The sequence below is a fragment of the Pholcus phalangioides genome, unplaced genomic scaffold (genome assembly GCF_987345545.1).
Source record: "Pholcus phalangioides strain wild (caught in Gottingen) unplaced genomic scaffold, Ppha-v1.0 ptg000009l_1, whole genome shotgun sequence".
Lineage (NCBI taxonomy): Eukaryota > Metazoa > Arthropoda > Arachnida > Araneae > Pholcidae > Pholcus > Pholcus phalangioides.
Window position 1 is genome coordinate 57,946,305 of NW_028301602.1, and position 27,836 is coordinate 57,974,140.

A 27,836-nucleotide genomic window follows, 5' to 3' on the forward strand; every position below is an offset into this window, starting at 1 on the left:
TCACCTACGACTCCAGTTCGGTTGGTTCGTGTAAAAAATATATTATCTTATAATTGCATTTTGTGTAGTGTCTTGCGGAGCCGGTTCCGGGACACGGTGGATTCTTTGGTTTAGGTTCAGCTACGACTCGAGTTCGGTTGGTTCGTGTAAAAAATATATTATCTTATAATTGCATTAGGGTGTAGTGACTTGCCTATTCCGATGCCCGCATTTGCAGGAGTGTCTAACGGAGCCGGTACCGGGACACGGTCGATTCTTTGGTTTAGGTTCAGCTACGACTCGAGTTTGGTTGGTTCGTGTAAAAAATATATTATCTTATAATTGCGTCAGGGTGTAGCGACTTGCCTATTCCGAAGCCCGCATTTGCAGGAGTGTCTAACGGAGCCGGTACCGGGACACGGTGGATTCTTTGGTTTAGGTTCAGCTACGACTCGAGTTCGGTTGGTTCGTATAAAAAATATATTATCTTATAATTGCGTCAGGGTGTAGCGACTTGCCTATTCCGATGCCCGCATTTGCCGGAGTGTCTAACGGAGCCGGTACCGGGACACGGTCGATTCTTTGGTTTAGGTTCAGCTACGACTCGAGTTCGGTTGGTTCGTGTAAAAAATATATTATCTTATAATTGCGTCAGGGTGTAGCGACTTGCCTATTACGATGCCCGCATTTGCAGGAGTGTCTAACGGATCCGGTACCGGGACACGGTCGATTCTTCGGTTTAGGTTCAGCTACGACTCGATTTCGGTTGGTTCGTATAAAAAATATATTATCTTATAATTGCGTCAGGGTGTAGCGACTTGCCTATTCCGATGCCCGCATTTGCCGGAGTGTCTAATGGAGCCGGTACCGGGACACGGTCGATTCTTTGGTTTAGGTTCAGCTACGACTCGAGTTCGGTTGGTTCGTGTAAAAAATATATTATCTTATAATTGCGTCAGGGTGTAGCGACTTGCCTATTCCGATGCCCGCATTTGCAGGAGTGTCTAACGGAGCCGGTACCGGGACACGGTGGATTCTTTGGTTTAGGTTCAGCTACGACTCGAGTTTGGTTGGTTCGTATAAAAAATATATTATATTATAATTGCGTCAGGGTGTAGCGACTTGCCTATTCCGATGCCCGCATTTGCAGGAGTGTCTAACGGAGCCGGTACCGGGACACGGTCGATTCTTTGGTTTAGGTTCAGCTACGACTCGAGTTTGGTTGGTTCGTGTAAAAAATATATTATCTTATAATTGCGTCAGGGTGTAGCGACTTGCCTATTCCGATGCCCGCATTTGCAGGAGTGTCTAACGGAGCCGGTACCGGGACACGGTCGATTCTTTGGTTTAGGTTCAGCTACGACTCGAGTTCGGTTGGTTCGTGTAAAAAATATATTATCATATAATTGCATTAGGGTGTAGTGAATTGCCTATTCCGATGCCTGCATTTGCATGAGTGTCTAACGGAGCCGGTACCGGGACACGGTCGATTCTTTGGTTTAGGTTCAGCTACGACTCGTGTTCGGTTGGTTCGTATAAAAAATATATTATCTTATAATTGCGTCAGGGTGTAGCGATTTGCCTATTCCGATGCCCGCATTTGCAGGAGTGTCTAACGGAGCCGGTACCGGGACACGGTCGATTCTATGGTTTAGGTTCAGCTACGACTCGAGTTCGGTTGGTTCGTGTAAAAAATATATTATCTTATAATTGCATTAGGGTGTAGTGACTTGCCTATTCCGATGCCCGCATTTGCAGGAGTGTCTAACGGAGCCGGTACCGGGACACGGTCGATTCTTTGGTTTAGGTCCAGCTACGACTCGAGTTTGGTTGGTTCGTGTAAAAAATATATTATCTTATAATTGCATTAGGGTGTAGTGACTTGCCTATTCCGATGCCCGCATTTGCAGGACTGTCTAACGGAGCCGGTACCGGGACACGGTGGATTCTTTGGTTTAGGTTCAGCTACGACTCGAGTTCGGTTGGTTCGTGTAAAAAATATATTATCTTATAATTGCATCAGGGTGTGGTGGCTTGCCTATTCCAATGCCCGCATTTGCAGGAGTGTCTAACGGAGCCGGTACCGGGACACGGTCGATTCTTTGGTTTAGGTTCAGCTACGACTCGAGTTCGGTTGGTTCGTGTAAAAAATATATTATCTTATAATTGCATTAGGGTGTAGTGAGTTGCCTATTCCGATGCCCGCATTTGCAGGAGTGTCTAACGGAGCCGGTACCGGGACACGGTGGATTCTTTGGTTTCGGTTCACCTACGACTCCAGTTCGGTTGGTTCGTGTAAAAAATATATTATCTTATAATTGCATTTTGTGTAGTGTCTTGCGGAGCCGGTTCCGGGACACGGTGGATTCTTTGGTTTAGGTTCAGCTACGACTCGAGTTCGGTTGGTTCGTGTAAAAAATATATTATCTTATAATTGCATTAGGGTGTAGTGACTTGCCTATTCCGATGCCCGCATTTGCAGGAGTGTCTAACGGAGCCGGTACCGGGACACGGTCGATTCTTTGGTTTAGGTTCAGCTACGACTCGAGTTTGGTTGGTTCGTGTAAAAAACATATTATCTTATAATTGCATCAGGGTGTAGCGACTTGCCTATTCCGATGCCCGCATTTGCAGGAGTGTCTAACGGAGCCGGTACCGGGACACGGTGGATTCTTTGGTTTAGGTTCAGCTACGACTCGAGTTCGGTTGGTTCGTGTAAAAAATATATTATCTTATAATTGCATCAGGGTGTGGTGGCTTGCCTATTCCAATGCCCGCATTTGCAGGAGTGTCTAACGGAGCCGGTACCTGGACACGGTCGATTCTTTGGTTTAGGTTCAGCTACGACTCGAGTTCGGTTGGTTCGTGTAAAAAATATATTATCTTATAATTGCATTAGGGTGTAGTGAGTTGCCTATTCCGATGCCCGCATTTGCAGGAGTGTCTAACGGAGCCGGTACCGGGACACGGTCGATTCTTTGGTTTAGGTTCAGCTACGACTCGAGTTCGGTTGGTTCGTGTAAAAAATATATTATCTTATAATTGCATCAGGGTGTAGTGGCTTGCCTATTCCAATGCCCGCATTTGCAGGAGTGTCTAACGGAGCCGGTACCGGGACACGGTCGATTCTTTGGTTTAGGTTCAGCTACGACTCGAGTTCGGTTGGTTCGTGTAGAAAATATATTATCTTATAATTGCATCAGGGTGTGGTGGCTTGCCTATTCCAATGCCCGCATTTGCAGGAGTGTCTAACGGAGCCGGTACCGGGACACGGTCGATTCTTTGGTTTAGGTTCAGCTACGAATCGAGTTTGGTTGGTTCGTATAAAAAATATATTATCTTATAATTGCGTCAGGGTGTTGCGACTTGCCTATTCCGATGCCCGCATTTGCAGGAGTGTCTAACGGAGCCGGTACCGGGACACGGTCGATTCTTTGGTTTAGGTTCAGCTACGAATCGAGTTTGGTTGGTTCGTATAAAAAATATATTATCTTATAATTGCGTCAGGGTGTTGCGACTTGCCTATTCCGATGCCCGCATTTGCCGGAGTGTTTAACGGAGCCGGTACCGGGACACGGTGGATTCTTTGGTTTAGGTTCAGCTACGACTCGAATTCGGTTGGTTCGTGTAAAAAATATATTATCTTATAATTGCGTCAGGGTGTTGCGACTTGCCTATTCCGATGCCCGCATTTGCCGGAGTGTCTAACGGAGCCGGTACCGGGACACGGTGGATTCTTTGGTTTCGGTTCACCTACGACTCCAGTTCGGTTGGTTCGTGTAAAAAATATATTATCTTATAATTGCATTTTGTGTAGTGTCTTGCGGAGCCGGTTCCGGGACACGGTGGATTCTTTGGTTTCGGTTCACCTACGACTGGAGTTCGGTTGGTTCGTGTAAAAAATATACCTTATAATTGTATTAGGGTGTAGTAAATTGCTTATTCCGATGCTGACATAAGCGCAAGGACAGAGGTGGACATTCGTCCATTCCCTTTCCCCGTTCATTAAGAAGCTCTCGGTGTTCTTTCTTGGACCACTCAGGTGATCCCAAAGATGGGGATGCAGATCCCTAGTTCATCTGGCACTTTGGAACAACAGATTCATAGTCATGAAATTAAATTACCCATCAATGAAAGTGAATAAATTTGATGCTGACGGCACATTTCATAGAATTTTATTTTCCGTAATAACGATTCTCATAGCTTCGATATAATATCTACTTCATATTTTTGACAAGATAACATGATATTTACACGCGATCGAATATTATCTTTCGAGCGAAAAAACACAACAATTTTTTTTCAATAAGCATTTATAAATTACAACATTTCATTCTCAAATAATTTAAATTATTTTATAATATCACAATTATGCGTTTCGTGGACGAATCTCCTAAAGCTGCTGCTGGTGCTCACTATTTTATTAAGCTAATCTCGATCACGTTCCCGGTAATTTCGTCCCGGGAAAATGCGCGAATGCTCTTTACAAGGGAAAGTAATTTTTTTTATATGAATTGTGATCTCTCTCTGACGTATTCGGATCACTGCCCGAAGGATGAAGTGACCACCCAACTTCGTGATTCATATTTTGATTTCCTCGGATCACCTGGCTATCGATGATGATACTGCAGGTCATTGGCCAGTGCGTGAAAGCCTCCGTCCAAAATGAAAATTGAAATCATTGAAATGGAAGGAGAAATGGGGAGAGTATTGAGAGATGTTCATTTTAAATTCTTTCTTTGTATTGCATCGCGACACCACTTTGGATGAACTAACATGGATTAACAAGGTCTAAGGTTTGTTGGTCAGATCCACGGAAGGTTTGACTTCCTTGTCTATCAGTGGCGTGTCCTCACTCGTGGTGCTGTTCGTGACGCACAGCGGCATTTGCTGTTGAGAAGGGGAACTTGCACTATGAGGACACGACTCGTTCTTTTTACTGCTTTGCAGGGGGAATATTACATTATCGTCCTCGTCATCATCATCATCATCATCATCCGAGTCTTCGTTGTCGTTTGCTGACACGCTCAAAGTTGCTGATCCTATCGGACCCCAAACCTGGGTCCTGACGGAATCGGGTGAACGGTTGCCGATAGTGACTTCGCTCCTGCACGTCAGGATTGGCCTCGGGCCACAAGGTATCAACTGGCTCTGACTCCGGTAGTCCACTGTTTTCTGGCTCGCGCTCTGTGTGCTTTGACTAGATAACGAACGAAGGAAATGCGGCAAGTTCTTTAGGGATATCTTTTTGAGCGAATTGTCGGAAACGGCTTTTCGTTTCGAAAACAGTTTGAAATCGAGGTTTAGTTGACTCATGCTCCTCGACTTCTTGGACATGTTGTCGCAACTTACGTGGACACTCGGAGAAGACCTGCGATCTTTGACCCTGGCTCCGGTAGATGTCACCCTCGTGTCCACTGGTCTCACTTCTGTGCTGAGCCTGTGTCGTGAACTGATCTTTGGTTCTTCTATGCTAACTAGATCTTTGCCGATCGACGATATGGAGTCGAAATCTTCGCTGGGCTGTTCGGATATGGAGGTGTCGGCCGTCTCTTTGCCCGAGTCGGTCTTGCAGTCACCAGCCGTTGACTGGTCCGTCGATATAGCGTGCTCGTCTTTGGAAGTGTTCACTTCGCTGCTCTCTTCATTACTCGTTTCGACGAGTCTATTGTAGAAGCAATTGAATTTCTCCTCTAGCTCTTTGCTCTTGAATTTTCTAGACGGAAGATTTGTTACTTCTCTACGGCCGCACGAAGAACAAACTCCTCTTTTCATTGGTATGACTGGTGGCGATCTTTTACTGCCGCCGCTTCCACTGGATAGTGTAACGTCAGCCATCGGTCGCCTATTCAGATTCCCTTTTGATTGGAATGAATCTTCAAACACTGCTCTTTGGCGGCAGAGCTTCGGCTTCGTGTCCCTTACGCTTGCGATTGTGACACCACGAACAAACCTCGGCGCTGGAGGTTCACCATCTTTGCTTGAGATTCGCGCGTTTAAAGCTTCTTTCTCTCTGAAACTGGAGTATCCAGGTTTCGAGCTAGACGTGTCACTGCTCATGCTTGATCGAGACAATCTGGAAAAGAAAGAATAAGAAAAAAAAATTAAACTTTACATCACATTTTGTTCTCGATGTGCACGTGCCTTTAACGTTTGTTATTTGAAAAACAGTTTCTTTACCTAAATGTCGAAGTCGAAGAGTCTTGTCGACTGCAGGAATTGCTGGAGTCCTGAGATGACTTCTGTGTGCCCGTCCAAGAGTTCCTTCGGGCAGATCGTTCCAGCATCTTGAGCGGTATATTGCCTTGTCTCCAGCTGTCAGATCTGGATGAGAAATTGTCACTCGAGATGCTGGTCTGACGTTTCTGGCCGTTACGATCGACGTTGCCATGCACAAAACCCCTGGTCATCACGGCCCTGGAATAATCACCGTTGATGGGTTCTCTGTAATCGTTCCTAAATTTTCGCATCAGGTAACGGACTGCGAACTCCTTCCATCTCGGCTGAGGATTCGCCAATTTAGGCAAAGCCGTGTTCTCTTGCGGTTTGATATGAGCACCGCACAGGCAGACGGGTTGTTCGCCTCCGGAATTCCCGCTGCTCTTACGGTCAGCCGCCGAGTTCGTGTTGGCTGGCGTGTGCCTGTTAGAGAAATTCGAACTGTGGCGGCACCTTCCGATTCCTCTCGTGACTCTGGACTCTTCGATCCTTTTGCAGATCAGCACGCAGTCTTTTTTGAACTGTTTCGTAAATATCGCGTACAGGAAAGGGTTGGCACAGCTATTTAGTGGCAACACGAAGATGGTGAACACTTTGGCTTCTTCTAACGATATCAGGTTTGCCCCAAACACTGCCGTCAACGAGAAAAAAGCGATGGGAGCCCAGCAGATAAAGTCCGTGATGACTAACAGGGCCATGCGCTTAGCTATCCTCGAATCGTTCGAGTTCCAGGCTTGCGATCCTCGGATAACCCAGTACATTTTGAGATAACAACCCATAAGGGTCAGGAATGCAACACCATTGATTAGAATAATGAACACGACATAGGACATGGACAAGGTGTCTTCCGTCTCGAACGGCAGGCACACCGCGAATTTCCTGTAGTCACTGACGCCGAAGAGAGGCAAGATAGCCATGAGTAGAGCGAAGGACCAGCCTCCACCCATGATGTAGCCAGCGTGCTTCAGCGATAACCGCTTATTGAGATGCATGGCGTGCGTTATAGCATAGTTCCTTTCCAGAGTGATCACCGCTAACGTGTACACTGACAGCTCACTGCTGAGAACACCCAGGAAACCGGCTATTTGACAACCAGCACTCATTTGCCATTGAATGGCGTATACCTGGAATAAATAAAGATAAAGATTGCGTGAGGCAATTAATCGTTGATTAATACATGCATCGATTATGGACACTAACTTAATCATTTAGTATGTCTAAACGGAAATGGGAAAAAAATCTGAAATCTTATCTACTTCATTTGGAATTCACTGAAGCCGTTGGCCTTAATAATAGCATCGAGATCCAATGAGTGGTGCTGCGGAAAATGATTGACGGCACACTTTTAGTGGCACACAATTAAGATAAGTGAGGACTGGACTCTGTGAGTGAAAAGACGAGTAATAATAAAAGAGTCTGCGCTGGTTATTACGCACGTGAGTAGTTCAATGAACTCGAGCTGTTTATCAACTGAAAGTACCATTTGTAGTGTAGAGGTTCTCAACCTTGGGAAGAACACGGCCCAGTTAATTTCTTTTTTATAAGTAAAAGGCCCGGTGATATACACTGCTCAAAACAATTAGGGGAGCAAGCAAAAAAGTGAAGAAAACCGTGCGAGACAGCCACGTATTCGTATTGGCATACAATGGATAGTACACGCGTATCAATGCGCAATACAGAAAAAAGACGTAAAAAAATTTGGAATTAAGCTTTAATTCTTTGAAAATATGGAAAAAACATGAAAAGATGATTTAGGGCAACAATTTGGTTACATGTGAACGATAAAAAAAAAGTACTGTTTAGATATGATGCATGAGTTTTAATAGGGCGTGTGGTCTCCTCGAACAGCTAAGACTGCTGCACACCTGTTTGCGATGAGGTTATCGATCAGACTTTGGGGAATACTGTTCCACTCCTCAAGAAGTGCAATCTGCAAGTCTCGGACAGTAACAGGCGGCCTTCGTCGCGCAGCAATGTGTCGTCAGGAGAGCACGCAGAGGATTCAGGTCAGGAGAGCACGCTGGCCATTCCACACGCTGTATTGTTTCAGCTTCAAGCATGTTCTCCACCAGACGAGCTCTATGTGGTCGGGCATTATCATCCTGGACAAAGGAATCTCCAATGGCTCCAGCGTAAGGGATGACATGAGGTCGCAGTATCTCGTCTGCATACCTTCGGGCCGTCAAAGTGCCATTCCGAATGATATGCAGGTCCGTACGTCCGCCTATGCTGATTCCACCCCATACCATCCAACCAGCTCGTCTGTATTGTGACCTTTCACGAACGAATGCGGGGTTATTTAGAGTGCCCCTGTCCCTCCATACCAGAACACGTCGGGTGTCACACTCCAGACTGAATCGGGACTCGTCTGTAAACAGCACTTGGCTCCAATCATGTTGCTCCCAATCTCAATGTTCAGCAGCTCATCTTCTTCGGGCCGCACGGTGGCGTGGGGTCAACGGAATGCAGACCATTGGCCTACGTGCATAGAGCCCTCCCTCATGAAGCCGATTACGTACTGTTTGGCTGGACACCCTTCGTCCTGTTGCCAAGAGCGACCAAGTCGCCTTGTCTCAAAAAAAAATACTGCGCAATCGAATTTCACAGTTACGGCAGTAAAACAGACGTTTCTGCAACATCCCGATTTCTGCCCTTATCTCCTTTTTCTGGTTTTTGACGTCATGAACTTTGATTTGCATATGAAGTTTTCTTCTTCCGTTTCCTGCTAGGCTTTAAATTATGGATGATTCATTTTATGTTACTTATCGGTATACATCTTTGCGTAATTTTGTTAAAACCATGTGCTCCCCTAATTGTTTTGAGCAGTGTAGTAGACGTCACTTATTAAAGTTATGGACAATGTTGTCATTCGGGTATTGCTATCACTCGGAACAAACCAATATCATAACATGGGAAAATATTCATTTATATTTTGCATATTCGTTTGATAATCTCATCTCTCGATTAACATTGCTTTATAAAATTTTCCATGGTCAGTTCAACATGGATACTTCTTGTATCTTAACCAAACCATCCTACATCTCTAGAAGACTCGACCATTCCCTTAAAATAAAACCTATTTTTGCTTCCACTGACTGCTTTAAATACAGCTTCTTTCCTCATACCATTGGTGAATGGAACAAACTCCCAAGCTCTATTGTTGAATCTCCCTCTATCACTAGTTTTTTATCCAACATCAAACAATATCTTTGTCATTCTCAATCGCATCCTCTTGTATAGGCCCAAGGGCCAACAATATTGTATAAATAAATAAATAAAAAATAAATAATTCGTTCATATTTTGCAGCTAAAGTTTATCTAGACTCATTTCCCCCACTTGTTATCGTTATCAATCTGCAAGACTATGTAGGAGGTCAGAAGGCTCCCTCATTGTCAAAAATTTCCGTACTCAATTCGCAATGTGATAATCGGGCCATAATAGGCGTTATGACCCATGTATGTGAAGCGCTGCTTTTACGATTTCTTTCCTTTTCGTGATGGCATGTGTAAGGTAAAAAAAAAGTCCGTTTCTTCAGTTCATGATCAGTTTCTTTCAACTGACCACATTTGCACCTCCTTGGTCCGAAGAATTTATCGGTCACATGGAATTTATCGAATGCATATTAACCCTTATAGTGGCAATCCCAAGATATATCGTCTTACTTGGTCTGCTTTATTTTGGCAATCTCGAAATATCTCGGGTTTATAAAAACTGTATCAGGGTTCATCCCCCTCCCATCCTGTCAATCAACTGTCAGTGGGCGGAGACTGCTTTTGTCAAAATGTGATTACAGAAGGGGAGAGAAAGGACGCTTTTCTTTTCCTTCGAAGTAGTTATACGATTAGGTGTACAGTATAAATAACAGAAAACGATAGTTTTTTCCTTTTCCTTGTTTTATTATTATTTTGTCGGAGAAGAAAGCATTTATCAGCTCACGCAATCGAGAAAAAAAATGATTCTGACATTAGGTGGCAATTTCTAGAAGGTTTAGTTATTTCTACTGTAGCAGTTATAATGCGGATGAGAAAAATTTTAAAAACCGTTTAAAGGGGTAAAAAAGGTATCGTTGTTCGTAACAAACATTAGGCAGTTCCATTTTAACTCCTCCAAATTTCTGAATTTAAAAAAAGAATGTTTTAATTCGAAGGGTTAACTTAAAATCCTGCTGTAGAACAATTGAAAAAAATAAATACGCGATTTAACAATTGATACCTGTTATGTGGTACATACTTTCTTAATTATATACGAATTTTTCATGGATATGGTTATCACTCGGTTTTTGTTATCAGAAACCCTGAGTCCCGATATGATCACATTAAGCTGCGTGTACTGTACTCATGGCTAAGATATTCAACGAATGTTAACCTACGAAATAAAAGGGGAAAATGAAAAGTCGAATCCCAAACAAACCACTCACGTCCCACCAGTTGAGAAGCACTGATCTATAGAACCACCCATTATGGTCATGTTTAATTGATCTCAGATTCATCATTGAATCACCTGAAAGAAATTCTTCATGAAAAAAATTAGTCTACCCTCTACCATCAGGTAAAATTTATGAAGTTAAACTGTACCGGGACCGAGACGTTCCAAATTTACAGAGAATTTTTAATAATACGGTTTCTCAGCATTGCATTCAATTGCATATATTTCGGGGTGACTTGAGGGCAATATTTTGTATTTGTGACAGGCACACATATTCATACAGATGCTGCGAACATATAAGAAAATTTTAGGCTCCAGATAGGGCCGTAGCCAAAAATTTCTTTCGGGGGGGGGGGGACAAAGTGATAGAACAATAGATTCAACCATGTTTTTCTATCAAAATTAGTCATTTTCTAAAATTTCGAGCACCCCTCTCTCTCTCTCAATACCCTCCGGGCCCCACAGAAATTATACAGAAGATAAGATTAACCTGTTCATTGATTTAAGAGATTAACGTCACATTCAAAGATTAATCCCAAAACAGACATCTCCGACTGGGCAGATTTAATACAAATACAGTCGAATCCCGTTATAACGAACTCCAAGAGACCGGAGAAATCGCTTCGTTATAACGAAATTTCATTATAAAGGAATTCCAGTTTTTCTGCATTGTTCCTATGTTAACTTATCTGGGGGATTAGAAACGTGTTCGTTAAAACGAGATTTTCACTATATCGGTATTCGTTAAAACGGGATTCGACTGTATAAACACAGAAGTCACCAAAGACAAAGGCTGAAAAACAATTGTGGGTTGTGTGTAGACATAAAAGAATAATTCCTTACTCATTATTTATGTATTTATACTTTTTTAATCTTTCTCCGATCATGTTCAGTTGGGTGAGGAGGAAACGTACGCTTCGGAAAGTGAAATATCAGGGCAATAGAATATTTACCCCTTCAAATGAAGTAACTAGGGTGCGACTTTGTATATATATATATATATTCAATATTCATTTTCTTCATTATAATAAGTTTTTGAAAATAACATAATCATCACGTATTCCCGAGAGCTCTTTATCTATCCTTCTCTCTCGATCTGTCCCCCCAGGGCTATCTATCTCCTAGTGGTACAACTTTTAGCAGATTTCAATTCATTAGGGAGATAATAAAAAAAATGTCCAAAATGTCCAATTGTCCTGCACTCAGTACACAATATTGCACGTCTTCACGAATGCTTTAGAAACATAATTTTAATACCTGCAAAAAAAAAAACCACTTTTCTATTTTCACTGGTAGGTCAGTTAAAAAAAAATACACTGTCTATTTTCATATAAATTTGCATAGCACTCATTTGTGAGTGAAAAAGTATATCATAAAAAATAAAAAGAATAAAATGAAAAAAAAACCACAAAACCGTGCAAAGACCTTGGCGGTCTTTCCTCCCAAAAACTAAAATCAAATCAACACTAATGATACGTAGCACTCACCCGAAATTCTCCGAGCGTAGATGCATCGACAACTGCCAAGATTCCCAGGTAAATGCCCATGAAGAAGTCAGCCATTGCCAGATTGCACACCAAGAAGCGTGGGACATCGAGTTTGCTCCTCCCGAAAAGTAATACTATGACAACTATGCCGTTGCCCAACATGGCGAGTAAGAAAACTACCCACACACCGCATCGAAGACTCCACCATCCGAACAAATCTTCACATGGCATGAAGGGTCCTATAATAAACCATGCGTTATAAAATGCGTATCAGCGAAACGTTATAGGTCGTTAATTAGCAAATTAGTTCATAAGAGTAAATTTATAGCATCAAGAAATGTTATTTGGAAACGAGGGAAATTAATATATTCGCCATAATACTTTCCTATTTTTTTGCGAAATACAATATTGTATACGGCATTGTAAATATTTCTCGGCTGCTTGAAAACAAGAATTTTCTCGTAGAAAAGAAGGAGGCGGCAGCGGGCGAGAATTGCTTCCATCAGTCACTCCTCCTCATTAATCAGATCAGGAGAGATTATTAAAACTCCGTCGGTGTTCAGGATAAAGTTGGAACATTCTTCCAATAAACCGTTAATTTTCTTATTGGATTTCTCCGAAGCAAAAATTGCAACAACAACAAAGAGGCGTAACGATTTTGTTTTTTACGTTGAAGAAGTGAGGGCTTGTTACGCTCAGGATGGTTTTCAGCCTTCAATAGAAAGTGAAGGAAAATTTTTATGACGGTGATGTACCTTGAAAATTAGGATAATATTTTTTGATTTTCTTCTAACCTGGTTCCGGTAGACACTGGATCGGCTGTTTTTCGTTACCGGAGTTCTCTGATCCCAAACTGATCTTGTAGTTCTGGAAATGCTCCTCCGTAAACTGCTCCAAATTGTTTGGGATCGGGTGATCACGACCGAAGGTTTTCCATAATTGTCCGGCGAACTCTTCAAATTTGGTTGAGAAATTTGCTGAAATTACAATTTTATGCAATATGAAGTTGTTAAAATTCACATTGAAGTTTCAGCGTTCAAGTAAATTTATTTTATATTCACAAGTCAAAAATCTTATATATATTTTTATTTTCAGATATTCAAAAAAAGTAAAGCCAGGGCCACACTCGTGTCAAGTCTGTCCCAATAGTCATTCACAAATATTTGCTTCCAATTTTTGCCTTCCCTTGATGCAAAGAAGCAGCAGTGGCATAGGCTGACTACACACTCGCCTAGCTTGGCCCAATGTTCCCTGAAGTTCTTCGACTAATATGTGGTCAGACGAATTGAAAGATGGAAAAGGAAAGCGGCTTTTCTTTGACTTGGGTTGGAGGCTGGAAGTTACAGGTCGTTCTGTTCGACCAGCCTTCCAATACCTTCCTCCAATATTTGACGATCATTGGCCTATGGTGGAGCGGCACAAATACTTGCCCATCACCAATCTTGGTAAAGCCTTGATATAGGTGTAGACCTGGGTTGAGTACTGAACTGCATACAATTTCAAGTGCGTGAGTATGTTAGTGAATTGGTTTGTTTCAGAAAAAAAAAAGCACTCCTTAATTTTAAAAGAACATAACTTGGAAACAGAGTGATAGATAAAAAAAGTGTGATACGCTTGATGAGCAGGCCTAGAATTTAGAACATTTTGGTTTGAAATATTAAAATTTTAACTAACAGATGGCACCATAGTCGTTTCATATGACTATTTCCTTTTCTGTGTTGGGGGGGGGGGGCATTTTTTAGAGCAATAGTCCTCAAGCAATAAACCCCATCAGCATCTGTGAGGCATGCGCATCCATTGCAGCATTGCAGACATTGCATGAAAGTGGCTTTGAACTCCACTCTTCACTTCAGTAATGTCCTTGTTAAGCACGGCGACCACTTCGAATTCATATCGATGTGATTTTACTCATGTATACGTAGAACAATGCCACCTACTGTTTAAAGGACTGTGGTGCCATCTATTAGCGGAAGTTGTAGCTAATTCCGCAAACAGGCGTATTTGAAATATTCCAGTTTAATAGAATGGCCCATTAAACGAATTTCTTGGTTCATCTTTCTATCTATCACTGTTTCCGGGTTATGTCATTTCAAAGTTAAGAAGTTCTTTCTGAAACACCATCTAAGTACGCAGATATCTATAACTCGAAAAAAAAAAACACTTTCGTTTGACAAATTTTCAAGATAAGTTAAAAAAATAACCATTAAATAGGCGATGCAGTGGTTTTTTCAAAAGCTATTTTTGATATTTTCTTTTGGTCCGTACACTATAATCTAGACTAGAATTAGCACTTACTGTAACCAGGCCAGACATCAGAGATGTTAGTGTTCCAGACATCCATATCAACTTCATCTCTCGTAAGCCAAACGATGGTCTCCTCAAGAGACGAGGGAGTCGGGAATCGCCTCGCAAGTGGCCTGAACGTGCAGCAATGATAGGCGTACGACAGGGCGAGGGTGTGAACTTTGGGAAACTCCTCCGGTGGAGGAAAATCTCTGAGATTTTTGTTGTTGAATGTCTTCAGCTGGCGAAGGTTCTGCAGTCCGACGGTTGGCAACATCGGAAAAGAGTTTTCACCCAGATTTCTGTAAATGAGTGGACACGACTTACATTTATGAATTCATAACTATTAAATGTCACAAACTGTGCTCAACTTCTTGAACTTATTTTTGATATTTAAAAAATATATTCAGGGTGCATAGGTAACAGGGCGTATATAGCATTTTACTGGCGAACCGTTGGTTTTAGAGGCATACTTGTAATTAGGAGAAAGTATCCAAATGACGTGTAAAACTCAGATACATCACCCATGTTCCAAAAGGTTGTATAGTTATTAAAATAAAAATGTTAACTTTTTATACGGACACCCTGTGCTTAAAGCCCAATTAGAAAGTTGTTACCCCATCTGTCCTGAGGCAAAAAAATTCATATTTCTAATCACTGAGATATTTGAATTCGAAAATGCTGCGAAAAACAGCAAAAACTTAAGGAAAACGCTTTTTACTCTCATTTATGCTATTCTTTAAAACTTTTCTAAATTTTTTTTAATTCAAATAAATCAGGGAATATTGACTGCACTTAATATATCAGCACTTATAGAAGCATGAAACTTTTTATTGCCTTCAGGAGAGACAAAACAACAAATTTCTAAGTAAGTTTTTGAGCACAGAGGAAGCACATATTTAGCTTTTTTTATATTCTAATAACTATACAGCCCTTTGCAATATGAATAAAGTATGTGAGGTCTACACGTTTGGATACTTTTTCTAATTGGAAGTATATCCCTCTCTCTCTCTCTCTCTCTCTAGAATCAACGGTTCACCATTAAAATGCTCTGCGTGACGTTAGCCATGCACCCTGTATGTATAGATAATAAAGCTTCAAACTTACAAATCTCTTAGTTCTGTGAGATTCGCAAAAGCGAGAGGATGTATCTTAGCGATCTTATTGTGCATCAAATCTCTGAAAAATAGAAGGCATGTTCACTTTAGAATGAAATGCACATTATAAAAGCACGACTTAAAACCAACTACATATTTTTGAACCAAAAAGTTTCATTTTTTCTATTGAGTTTAGAAAAAAACGTATGCACTCTCTCGGTTAATAATACAGAAAATACGGTGCAATATATTAATCAACGTTTAATTTTTCTGGTACGGTGGAATATGGTTTGAACTATATGTGATATAGTTTTGTTTAAACGTGCCTATCCAATAGAGTTTTAATATTTACATGGGATGGGGATGGGGACGAATTTAAAACATCGAGCCACAACAAGACAACATGGATAAAAATTACTCTGGAACTATCTTGTCATAAATAATAACCTATGGTGCCAAAGTAGACTGAATTCTGTATTTTACCGTAACCAATAAATATGGTCGTATTTTCATTTATTGTTGAGTTTTACTGTCAACAACATCATGACTATTTAAAAAATGTCTTGTGATGGTGTCAGAAACATCAATTCGAGAAAATTGAGTTCGATAAACATCGTAAGAAATAAGAGTAAATCTGACCCAGCCCAACGACCATGAAAATTTGAATTGAAAGTATTCGGCATCGCGGCGAGAGCAAACCAATCCAACACGAGAACAACCGCAGCCCGAGGTAACTTGGACAACATCAGTTGTGACAAACTCTTAATTCTAGTCATTCCATGTATACTTTAGGATGATTGCGATTATTTTGTGGTTTGAAACGGACGGTTGCGCAAGGCTGCCTTGTATGGAATTGAAAATCCGAACGGCAACTTAAGGTATTATTGAGAAATCCTAGCACGATGCTGAACTTTGGTGTGCCTTGAAAGAGTAATTTCAGAAATTTTAACTATAAATCATAGTCTCAAAATAAATAAATATAAATGAGAGCTTATTTTCAGAAAGGAACAAACATTTCTATTTTTTTTTCGAAATGCATTTTGCAACGGTTTCTGAATCTTTAGGGTGATCTCTATCGGATTATGCAACATGATTTACTGCTGATTTATTGGCGATTTTTATTGATTTATTACTCATTTTATACATGTGACTGGGTTTTATTTAACACATTTTATTTTGATTTAGTTATATTAGCTGGAACTCACTGTCGATGTGCACGATTGCACCTTGCCCATGTTTAAAAACTAGTATTTTTGCCGCCAGTGAGATGGCCGGCGATGTAATTTTACTATTCAATAGATCTCCGGAGGCACCCGAGTTCCCAATGTGCTTGAATCAGCTTGTGTGATAGAGCCCGAGTGTCTCTCGGATTATGCAACAGGGTTCATTCCAATGGAAATATTTTTGGTAAAAATTACAATGTAAAATTAGTCGTTTCTACAAAAAAGGAACATATCCACTTCGTTCATACACACTTCGGCGTTTTTTGGTAGAGCCTCTCGACAACGGTTACCCATGGGACCGAAAATTTTGTCCGTTAACGAGGAGTGTCCGTTAATGGATAGTAAAGTACATTGACTCTCGTCGACTTAATTCAAAAAAGTGTCTGTCAGTGGAGGTGTCTGTTATGGGAGGTAGCACTGTAGAATCATCGTGTTTCTTATGTTAATGACGAGAGGGCAGTGAAGGCACCTTCCTGGGCGATGTAAAACCTTCGGAAATCCACAGGTGACGTAGAAATTTCCAATTTTTTAGACTTGACCAGCTCAAATTTTAATCAAAAGGTAACATTTACACTAATTTCCTTTCGAAACGGAACATTTCCAAAATTCAAATATAGGTAACTCCCTTGAATGTCAGTCCAGAAACATAGTATTTAAACATTCTTCTACCATTCCTATATGATGCTACCTGTTGGGCGATTTTCTCCTTTTGTAAAGCAAGCGTATATTCCACCGGAATACGTTTTTTACTTCTTCTGTAAATTTAGCAAAAGTGGAAATGTCCCCTTTCGAAAATGAGGTCTTCAAATAATAGCGCACACGGAGCTAGGGATATGGTTTTAAGACACGCAATTCTATATTTTGTACATAATTCTCTTTCTCCCTCCCCCGCATATGGAGACATTTTTTTAAACGGGGAATTGAAAGGAAATTGGGTTGATGGAAACTCACAGAACTTGCAAACTTTCCAAGCCGTGAAGCGTTTCTTCGGAGAGGTACTTGATACGATTGTGACTCAGAAAAAGATCAATCAGTTTGCTTTGGTAAATGAATGGAGAACCTTCAAAGGAGCTGAGAGCGTTGTAGCTGAAGTCGCTGCAATAGAATGTGCAACTCAGATTAATTTACAAAAAAAAATGTATGTAAAGTGTAAGAAAAATCACACAACTTAAAATGCAATAAATTCAAAACAAGCATTTCTTACACATCCTATCTTTCTTTCTAAAAATAACGAAGAGGGAAAAATGTTTAGTAATAGATGCTTTAAGTCTCTCAATATTGTTATAAATATTCATTGAGATAAATGGGTGAGTGGCAGAATATATAGCAATATCGACCATCCATTACTTACATCAAGCGTAGCTCTGTGCATCCTGACAAGTCTGGAATTGCATCGATTGCATTCGAACGGAGGTTCCTATAAAGCACATGAAACAATAATTTCTAATGAGCTTTAATAGTTTTACACACACAGTTTCAGTGAATTGAAATTTCCCGATAGTGTACATAAAAATTATTGGTATTCACTCTTGAAAGAGCAAACTTTACGCAGGGGGTAGCTTAAGCGAGGGTACAAGGGGTGCGGTACGCCCGGTTGGCAGATTCTAAGGGCAGCAGCTTAGGCTTTAGTTAGACACTAAAATTTTTTAAAATTTCTACACTAGAAACCAAAATGTACTCTGGAGTTTCAGAAACGAATTTCAAATGAATTTCTTATTTAAAGTTGCCTCGTTATGCTTCTTCTTCACGGTATAAGTGCAAGTGATGATCAGCGCAACTAGAGGAGGGCAGAAGGATTTGGTGTACTTAATTACCATGGCTAATTCCAATTAATAGCTTTTCAATAAGAGCTATATTATTATAAGTAAGTTATCTATATGTTATCTGGCGTAATTAAGAATGCCAAAATAATCCTGGATCAAAATGTGGCGAAGTTTCGTCAAAAGCGGGAGTATGGTCACGCAAATTTTGTTCGGTAAGCAATGGTGTGTGGCATTGTACTAAACGAAAATCATGTTTATCCCATTGTCCCCTAGGCTAACACGATGTCAGCCACCCGCCAGGGCTTTCTTTAGGAGCAGCACATGAGGCTTTGCATCGAGGTGGCAGGTAAGATTGAGCCGCCTCTGAATTTAAGTAGATAAATTAAATTCTAGAGTACCTTCCAAAAAAATATCATCTACTTGAGGTCATCTATACGCAAAACATAACAATATGCTGCAACGCAAGTTTTTTCTTTTATTTATGTACAAAATGAATAAAGAAAATGAAAAACGATGACTTACAAACTCCTCAGCAGTGGAGTTTTAATGCAAAGATCATCTGGAACGCTTTTCACGTTTGCCCTGTCCAATCTTAAGTGTTCCAGAGCTCCAGTTCCAGTCAGATCAGGAAATGTTTCCATGTTGATGACTTCCGACACTGTGCTGATTTTTGAGTGGGAGGGACAGAAAAATATCAGGTTTTGCGTATTTCTATATGTTACTGTCGAAACCCGAATTTTGCTACTTTGAAAACTGGTCGGCCCATTTGTCCGAAATTCGGGCTTTCGCCGGCCCCTATATGTGGATCACTAAGATATCGATATTCAGATTCCTTTGACCGTTAGGGTTGCCATAGCTAACCATAATAATTATGATTAGCTACGGCTAATCTTAAATGGCTATAATTATGAGGAAAAAATGCGCCAACGCATCCATGATCCCGAATCATAAGGATCGATATAGTGATATATGGGAAGCGAGCCAAAGCTCGGTGAAAGCGATAATTTTCTGATATTGGCCGAGTCAACTGGGCTGGTCAGTTCACGAAGTGGCCAACTTCGGGCTTTGGCAGTAACATATATACAAACATATTTTGACTTAACAAGTTAACATTTAGCACTTAAATGCATAGTTTTGCATGTGCAAAGGGTTCTTTAAATGTTTATTACTGTAGCCAGTTTGAAGATAAAAATTCAAAAATTTGGATTACAAACTTCAAGTTAAAAAAAAAGAAATGCAAACAAAACACATTTTAACAAATTAGCGAAATCGCAGCCACACATGCTCTGCAACAAACAAAGAGTTGTTGATTGTTGTTGTTAACTGAGACATCTATCAGGAAATCCAAAATATAAAATACACCAATCAAGGGAGCAATTTTACTCACATGGAAAATTCTAATATTAATTCATTTGTTCTTCGAGAAATTGATTTCACACAACTTGATAATTTAATTAAATCACAAAATAATAGAATATCCGCGGGAAGTGATGGCCTAACACCCAAAATGCTCAAGATTATCTTTCGTCACCACCCATCGGTTATATATACAATTCATCTGATCAACAAATCTCTAAGTATCGGAATTTTTTTTACTGAACTCAAATCTATTGTCACACCCATATACAACACAGGTAACAAAGAGGATTTGAACAACTACAGACCTATTTCAGTATTACCTGTTACGTCGAAATTAATAGGAAAATGGGTTAAACAATAACTCAATACTTATTTAAAAGCTGTTAATAATTACTCGCATAATCAATTTGGTTTTAGAGAAAAAATGAACACTGAAATGACTACGACTAAATTTATGGATTACATAACAAATCATATAAATAATCATAAAAAGGTAGCAGCTGTGTTTATTGATATTAGCAAGGCATTTGATTCAGTCAATTGGGATATTTTATTAGAAAAACTTGAAAATATTGGAATAAGAGGATTTCCCCTTTACTGGTTTAGATTTTTAATACAAATAGGAAGTAGTCGGTAAGAATTAATAACAGTGTAAGTAATGTTAAAATAATAAATACAGGTGTACCCTAGGGATCGGTTTTGGGACCAATACTTTTCTTAATTTATATAAATGAAATCCATAATGTTAATATTTCTGGTCATTTGATGTCATTCGCAGATGATACTGTCTTAATTTGTACTGCTGACACAACTGAAGACTTGATAAAAAATTTAGAAAATGACATTTACACCATAAATAAACGAATTAAGAGCCTTCGACTACAGCTTAACGCAAGTAAAACCAAATGGATGCATTTTAATTTAATGAATCTAAATACATAGACAACTGAAATTAAATTTCATGAATGTGATGATTTTCATCCTGATACTATTTGTAATTATGCTTATATAGAAAGAGCAATAAATTATAAATATCTTGGATTAGTTATCTCGACCAACTTGAAATATAAAGATCACACTTCTTCAATTGCCAATAAAGTAAGAGCAATTATGAGTTTGATGTTTAAACTAAAATCTGTTATTTCATACAACAGTTTGAGAGAAGTGTTCTATGCATGGGTATTCTCACATATATTATATGGATTAACTGTCTGGGGAGGAACATACAAAAATTATATTCTATCTTTAAGCCGTTTATATGATTGTTTTCGACGAGATATTCTACACATTAACAATAATTTCTCGCAATGCGATTTATCACTAACGCATTTTAACGTACATCAACTTTATTTATATAAAGTATTGCTGTTCATGTATAAAAATCCTGATTGGTATCCCAACAAAGCAATTACACAAAGAAGTACTATGCGAACAGAAAATCTATATTATATACCATTACCAAGAAAAACAATTTATAAAAAATCTTTATGCTTTCTTGCTCCAAGGTTATGCAATGAGTTTTATGGTACTAATAGACAAGAGTTTTCACTTAATATGTTTAAAAGATCTGTAATAAATTGCGTATTTGAAATAACGAATATTGAACAGTTCATTTAATTTGAAAATTAACTAATCGCTGTAATTTGAAAGAGAAGGGTAACATTTAAACATGTAAGTAATATTCTAAAAAAAGAGTTAATTTTGATATTGAATATTATTGTGTAATATTATTGACTATTGTTGTTTTTATACACTTTCAAGGTTGCCGAGGAGATTGTTCCATTCGTGTTACTGTTTATGACCCATGGAAAGATTATATCCCTTTGGGCCAAATAGTGTTTGTTTTGTAGTTTTCTTTTTGTCTTGTCTTGTCTAAATAAATAAAAGAAAGAATATGATCTCACTTTATGTGCAGAGGTCATATTCTTTCTATTTTATATTTTGGATTTCCTGGTAGATGTCTCAATTAATGCAACAACACTCTGTTGCAGAGCACGTGTGGCTGCGATTTCGATAATTTTTTAAAAAATGTTTTGTTTGCAGTTTTTTTTAAACTTGAAGTTTGTAATCGAAATTTTTTTCTTGAATCACAAAGAAGGTACAGAAATACAGTCGACGTCATCCATTAAAATCACAGATATTGTTATCATTTGGGTATTGTTATCACTTTTCAAAGAACGGACCGGACCGATATCATTACATAAGAAAATTCGTTTATAGTTATCGGTAATGCTATCAGTTTTTTTTCCGTCAATTTTTTTTGCGGATTCTGAAGATTTGGCCCCCTTGCTGGCAAACATTTCCGTACTCCGTGATCGGCTCGTAGTATTCGTTGTGATCTATGTACGTGTGGAGCTGCTTTTACAATGGCCTTCCTATAGTGAAGGCAAATGTATGACAAAATAAATCCATTTTCTTCAGTTCTTGATCAGTTTTTCTCTCAGTTGACTGGATTCAAATTTCTTTTTCCGAGAGGCTTTCGCAAGGGATCCATGAAACGTATTGTACATTAAATTCCTGTAAAATTAATTCATGATTATACATTAGACAGTTTCATTCTAACGCCTCGCAATAGCTGAATAAAAAAAAATTGGGATTTTAGTTTAAGGGGAAAAAAGTGCCGTTTTAGAATTAAAAACATTTAACGATTGAACATTTTGCAACAAACTATGTAGGAAAGAAAAACAGTTGTAACGTTTTACCAATAGCCGTTTACCTTTTGTTCCATTTGACCAAACTTTGATGTATGGTCACCGTACTCGCAAACAGGATTTTTTTGGATATTGGTATCGTGATCGTTCGGTTATTGGTATCAGAAAGTTAGAGTTCCTATATGATCACAATGAGTAGAGGGAACTGTATTTGGAAAGTAGTGTTACTTCAATTCATTTATTTTATATGTGATTTTTGGCACTTTCTTTTGGCACGTCTTTAATAAGGCCCTTCATACGCGACACAATTACAAAGAGATTTTTTTAAATGGCAAGAGAAATGAAAGATTTTTTTAAAATTCCGTCTTTGTTTTTTTTTTCTAATACGTGCCATTAACTGTGAAAAAAACTATCAGCTAGAAAAGGAATAGAGCATTTGAGGGTTTGAAAAATAGCAAAATTCACTTTCAATTAATGGAATTCGAGCGTAACACTTACAGTTTTTTCAAATTCGGGAGATAAGCGAACGTCATCGGGCCGACGGATGTAATGGGATTTCCACCCATCTCCAATAGCGTCAGTTTCGGATTTTGCCTAAACACTGCATCCGATAACTCACTGATCGCATTCCCGGAAAACACCCTGCAGGACAAGATTAATATTTTAAAACACGCATCAAATTCGAATATTTAGACAGATCTAAAAATAAAACACAAAATCCTCTAAAATAAAACGTATCATTTCGGTTGACGGACTTACAGTTCCCGTAAAGTTGATAGACTCGACAAAGATTTTGGCAACTCCGTCAACTTGTTGTCATGAATTTCCCTGGAAAAGAGAGATAAAAACTCTGACACATTCTAAACTGACGCCAAGTCTAATGAGGGATATGTCATATGGAAATCCAGCAAAAGAAAAATGGGAATGATATGCTGTCAGGGAAATAACTGTACAAATTTCTATTTTAAAATATCTTTTTAAAATATCTAATTTTTTTATATATCTTCTTTTCTTTGGATGTTGTCCAAGTAGAAAAAATCCGAAACGTTGACCCTAAAAAGCAATGTCAGGAAAGCAGCCCCACCACTCACTTTCTACTACGTAATCATATGCAACAGTATACGTTTTTTATGAAGAAAAAATAAAATTTAATGTTATCTCTAGCCATTTATATATAAAAAGTAATGCGTAATGCTCATATGAATTCTAGATATGATAATAATAATATATAATAGCTGTTCTTTTACTGCAAAAAAGAGAGAGGACCCCCCCCCCTCCCCCCGTTCTTACAGTAAGTTTATCTTCTCACTAAATGTGTTTTATCATTTCCTGTCGTGTGTAAGTTTTTCTTTGGATTTTTCTGGAACATTTGCTCCGGAACTTTTCACCAGTTTTCTTTTTTACTTTACAATCTCCGTACATTTAACTTAAAAAGAATTATTACACCCGCTTTTGTAATGTTTTTCCTCTCCAACTTGTGGAATTCATTTATGTAAATTTTCCTCCCATTTCAATGTGAGAATGTGAGTCTAGCCAAAACATACTGAATACAAGAAGACTGGCGTCCCTTTTTCTACTAGAACGTTACAACAAAATGGTGAACTATGTACGTATGTACTGTTGTAAAGTTCGGGGGGAAGAGTGTTTGAGTTGAATTCGGGTGTTTGCATCAAGTCGAATAACGCATTTGAGAGGGGGGGGGGATCCAAATATTTCGTACATTTGTTTCATCTGGTTCTTTTATATTTAAGTTTTTTTTCCTGGCGGAATTGTCGCTTTTCGTATAATGGCTGTCATATAGTTTATGCTAATGCGATAAATAATATGCTCTTTCCGCGTAATAGAACAACACTAAATGGCTCTTAAAATATAAAAGAAATACTATTAAATCATGTGAGATGTTGAAAAGAAGGGGGGAGGGGAAAACATCATTTTGCGCATAATGTCATTCGTTTAGGGAAGAAAGGAGTAAATAATGTTCGTGTAGATCGATAGCATAAAGATTTATGAGGTCCCTGACTTTTAAAATAGAATCGGCATTATATTATATCTTCTTCTATCTTATTTATTCTACCAAGCGTCTAAGTTCAAAGAAATGTGCATATTCTGTAATGGTTTTGACTTGGCCACAAATATTTTAGGTTTGTGTATCATTATACTGTTATTCTTGTATAATACTTTTGTATTATTTGAATGCAGGGACATTATGAGCATACGGAAAATATTCTGGTTTTGAATATTTTCCAAGCACAACAGAAGAATATATCCTGATATTTTACTATATCTAATGTCAGACTCGACCTATCTAAATGAGTTTCTCTATCATTAGAAATTTTAATTCTTAATCAAATTCGATTCCATTCTAATTCATTCATTCATTCATTTTTTTAATTACGATACTTTAAATATGAAAATAATAAATGATACTAATATAAGTTTTGGCACTCACAAAACCTTCAACGATTCCAAGCCATCAAGTCCATAAGGTCCTACGTGGCTGATCTCATTTCTTTGGAGCATTCTAATATCAAATAATACAAGAATAATGATTTTTATTGAAAAGAAAATATAGAAAATACAAATACATAAAAATACATGAAATTTTGCGGGTATATTTCGTTTTCTATTTCTGAATAAATGATTTGTGATCAGTGATCACTCATCCTATCTGATACTTGCAGTAATTTAGACAAATGCAACTATACAAAATCTGAAGCCATAACAGGCAAATATAAAGGAGGAGACTTATGATGAGTCACACGAACTGTTTGATAAAAAAGAATTAAATTTTTAATTAATAACTTATTGAGAATTATTTTATATCACCCTTACATCACCACTCGGAAGAAAAACCACATATAATAGGCCTCCATAATTGCCTTCAAAACTTCTGAACTTATTCCCTTAACATCTACCTTAATGGCTTTAAAATCTTTTCCTTCTTATTTCCTCGTAATGCTAACATAATTTTTTTTCATACGGTTCCCTTCCTCTAACTTCCAATAAGAAAGTTATTGCTCTGTCTCTCCTGAACTCAAAAAAAAGAAGAAAAAAAATCCACGTATCTAACAAGGGAAGGATCCCAAGGTGACGTCTTCAAAAAGCTTTGAAAAAATTACCCCTGATTCTACTCATTTAAATATGCACAAAAATATAAAAAACCCATTGGAATTATTATGGGCCAACCAAAAGAAAAAAATTAAATATTAATATTTTGAACGCCAACAGTGGCCAAGAATGAATTTAAACTCCCGCAACCCTAGAATTAACATTAGAATGACGTCATTCAAACAACACAAGATAAAGTACAGCGCAGACAAAGAAAGAGAAAAAAGAAATAGTTATATTTCTTTTCTTTTTTTTGTACTGTAGTTTCTAAAAGGAGAGAGTGAAAAGAAAGCAAAAAGTCGTCTTTTATAGATATCGTTACGGAGCGCGCGAGGTGATGAGTAGCCAATTGTTATAATTTTTTTATAATTTTTTGCGGCTTTAATAATTGCACTCAACCGTAAGTTTTTTCATTTTTATGTATTTCTAGGTGGGATGAATGATGTGTGATTTTGTTTGATTTTTTTTTCACAATTTCTTGACGACGACACCTTGGGACCCTTTCCTTGTAAGTGCTCATATTACTGCGATTGATATGAGTTTGTTAGATATTTGAGATACTGATGATCTATTTGATACTGAGATATTCACCGAAATGTGTGAGTTGGAAAATCGCTAAGAATGAGGGGGAGAACCCCATAAACTAACGAACAAGTTCATTCCACGGTTTTTTTTTTCATATGTTGCTTTCCCTCATTTTCATCGACTTTTGAATTCCAATATGACAGCGAATATTGCATTTAGGAACATAGAATTTTTTTATGTTGAGTGACAAGACAATAAGTTTCTGATTGGAAGTCTGAGGGCAAGGGACCGTATGAAAAATTAAATTTTATATTTCGGTACATATACGGCTCTTAGTAAAATAAATGGCACATGTAAGATGTGAGCACGTTATTCAAATACTTTTTCTAATCTTTTTTAGATACTATTCTTCTAGTATGTTTCTATAACCAACGGTTTACTAGTTATTTGAGGTGAAATGGAAGAATACCTCATAATTTGAGACAAAGCACTATAATCGCATTTTATTGTGCTATGCTCGTTTGTTAGCTAGCGAATTTCTTCCGGTTAGATGAGAAGCTATTTTTTCAAATATTGCGTGTCGGGTTATATGGAATACTATAAGTGCCATCTGAGTTGAGCTAGAATATACCTCTTCAAGCGGAAAGTTTCGGAAGATAGAAGAAGAGATCCGGGAATAATGTGTGTATCGTTCTCTGTGGGTCTATCTTGATTGTTCTGGGGCAGAGCAGTAAGACTGAATCAGTGACCTTTGTAAATGGACTACGACACCAACATATTCGTCAAATATTAAAAATATGAATTTTTTATTTTTCATTGTGTGCCATAGATTTATTAAATATTATTTTTGATAAATCTTAGTTTTCTACATTTTGAACCCTTGTTCCATATTACGCGACTATTATAATTAACTAGCTATAATACCCGGCGCTGCCCGGGTTTTCTTCAATGAGGCTTTTTTGGATCACGTGATACTTCCCCCTTTCTTTGAGGGACATGCAAACCGTGTCTAAGTTAACCAATATATGGCGACTTCCAGCGCGACTCATGAAAGAAACAAATCTAGATTTAAAGAAACGTAGAAATGAATATGCTTTTTTTCCTTTTTTAAGGGCGCTAAGTATTTCAATTCCCCCCCCCCCCTTTTGAACTTCAAGTTACTCATCTGCCTGTTTTAGCTTTCAAAAATGCTTAGTTAAAGCTGTGGAATTTCTTCGATGTACTTTATGGGCCCATAATTAATTTTAAAACATCCTAAACTATATGAGTTTATGCAGTTGAATATTAAAAGATAATACGCGGAGACATTAATTTTCATGCTTGAGAAGATGTAAGGAAAAAGTAAAAATCAATGTTATTGCATGGATATCCAACGCAAAAGTAGGTCCAGGGCTAATTACTTCCTATTTAATCTCCTGGGCTTCGTATATCTCTAAGGGAACTCAATGTTTCAAAAATCTAGAATTCAATAAAATTTTTAAAATTAATGATGTGGCGGAAAACCCCACCAAATTTCCGCATTTCTACAGTGAAATCGGCAGTTTTAACACTGATTTCTATGGGGATCATCCTTTGCCTGACCCCCAAAGTGATGCTGATATAATGATTATAGCATCTATTCAAAAAGTCTCATTACTGGGAAGATTGAAAAAGTGGCAAACCATTATAAAGGCATAAACTATTATACATGTGGTAACAGGATTAGAGAAGTGACAA

General features: G+C 38.4%; 1 protein-coding gene across 1 annotated transcript in view; it reads right to left on the reverse strand.

The window, feature by feature from the left end:
* Window positions 1-4,137: 4,137 nt before the first annotated feature.
* The window catches only part of LOC149083380 (uncharacterized), a 126,449-nt gene continuing 102,750 nt past the window's right edge, over window positions 4,138-27,836 (reverse strand). The window contains exons 7-18 of the mRNA XM_089236652.1: window positions 24,937-25,008; window positions 23,247-23,315; window positions 22,986-23,129; window positions 19,000-19,140; window positions 18,066-18,131; window positions 17,666-17,809; window positions 15,502-15,573; window positions 14,407-14,696; window positions 12,906-13,088; window positions 12,112-12,350; window positions 6,160-7,322; window positions 4,138-6,055 (exon numbers count right to left, since the gene is read on the reverse strand). Coding sequence (XP_089092778.1) covers window positions 4,771-6,055; window positions 6,160-7,322; window positions 12,112-12,350; window positions 12,906-13,088; window positions 14,407-14,696; window positions 15,502-15,573; window positions 17,666-17,809; window positions 18,066-18,131; window positions 19,000-19,140; window positions 22,986-23,129; window positions 23,247-23,315; window positions 24,937-25,008 — 3,868 coding nt within the window. The 3' untranslated portion in view covers window positions 4,138-4,770. The remainder of the gene's footprint in view (window positions 6,056-6,159; window positions 7,323-12,111; window positions 12,351-12,905; window positions 13,089-14,406; window positions 14,697-15,501; window positions 15,574-17,665; window positions 17,810-18,065; window positions 18,132-18,999; window positions 19,141-22,985; window positions 23,130-23,246; window positions 23,316-24,936; window positions 25,009-27,836) is intronic.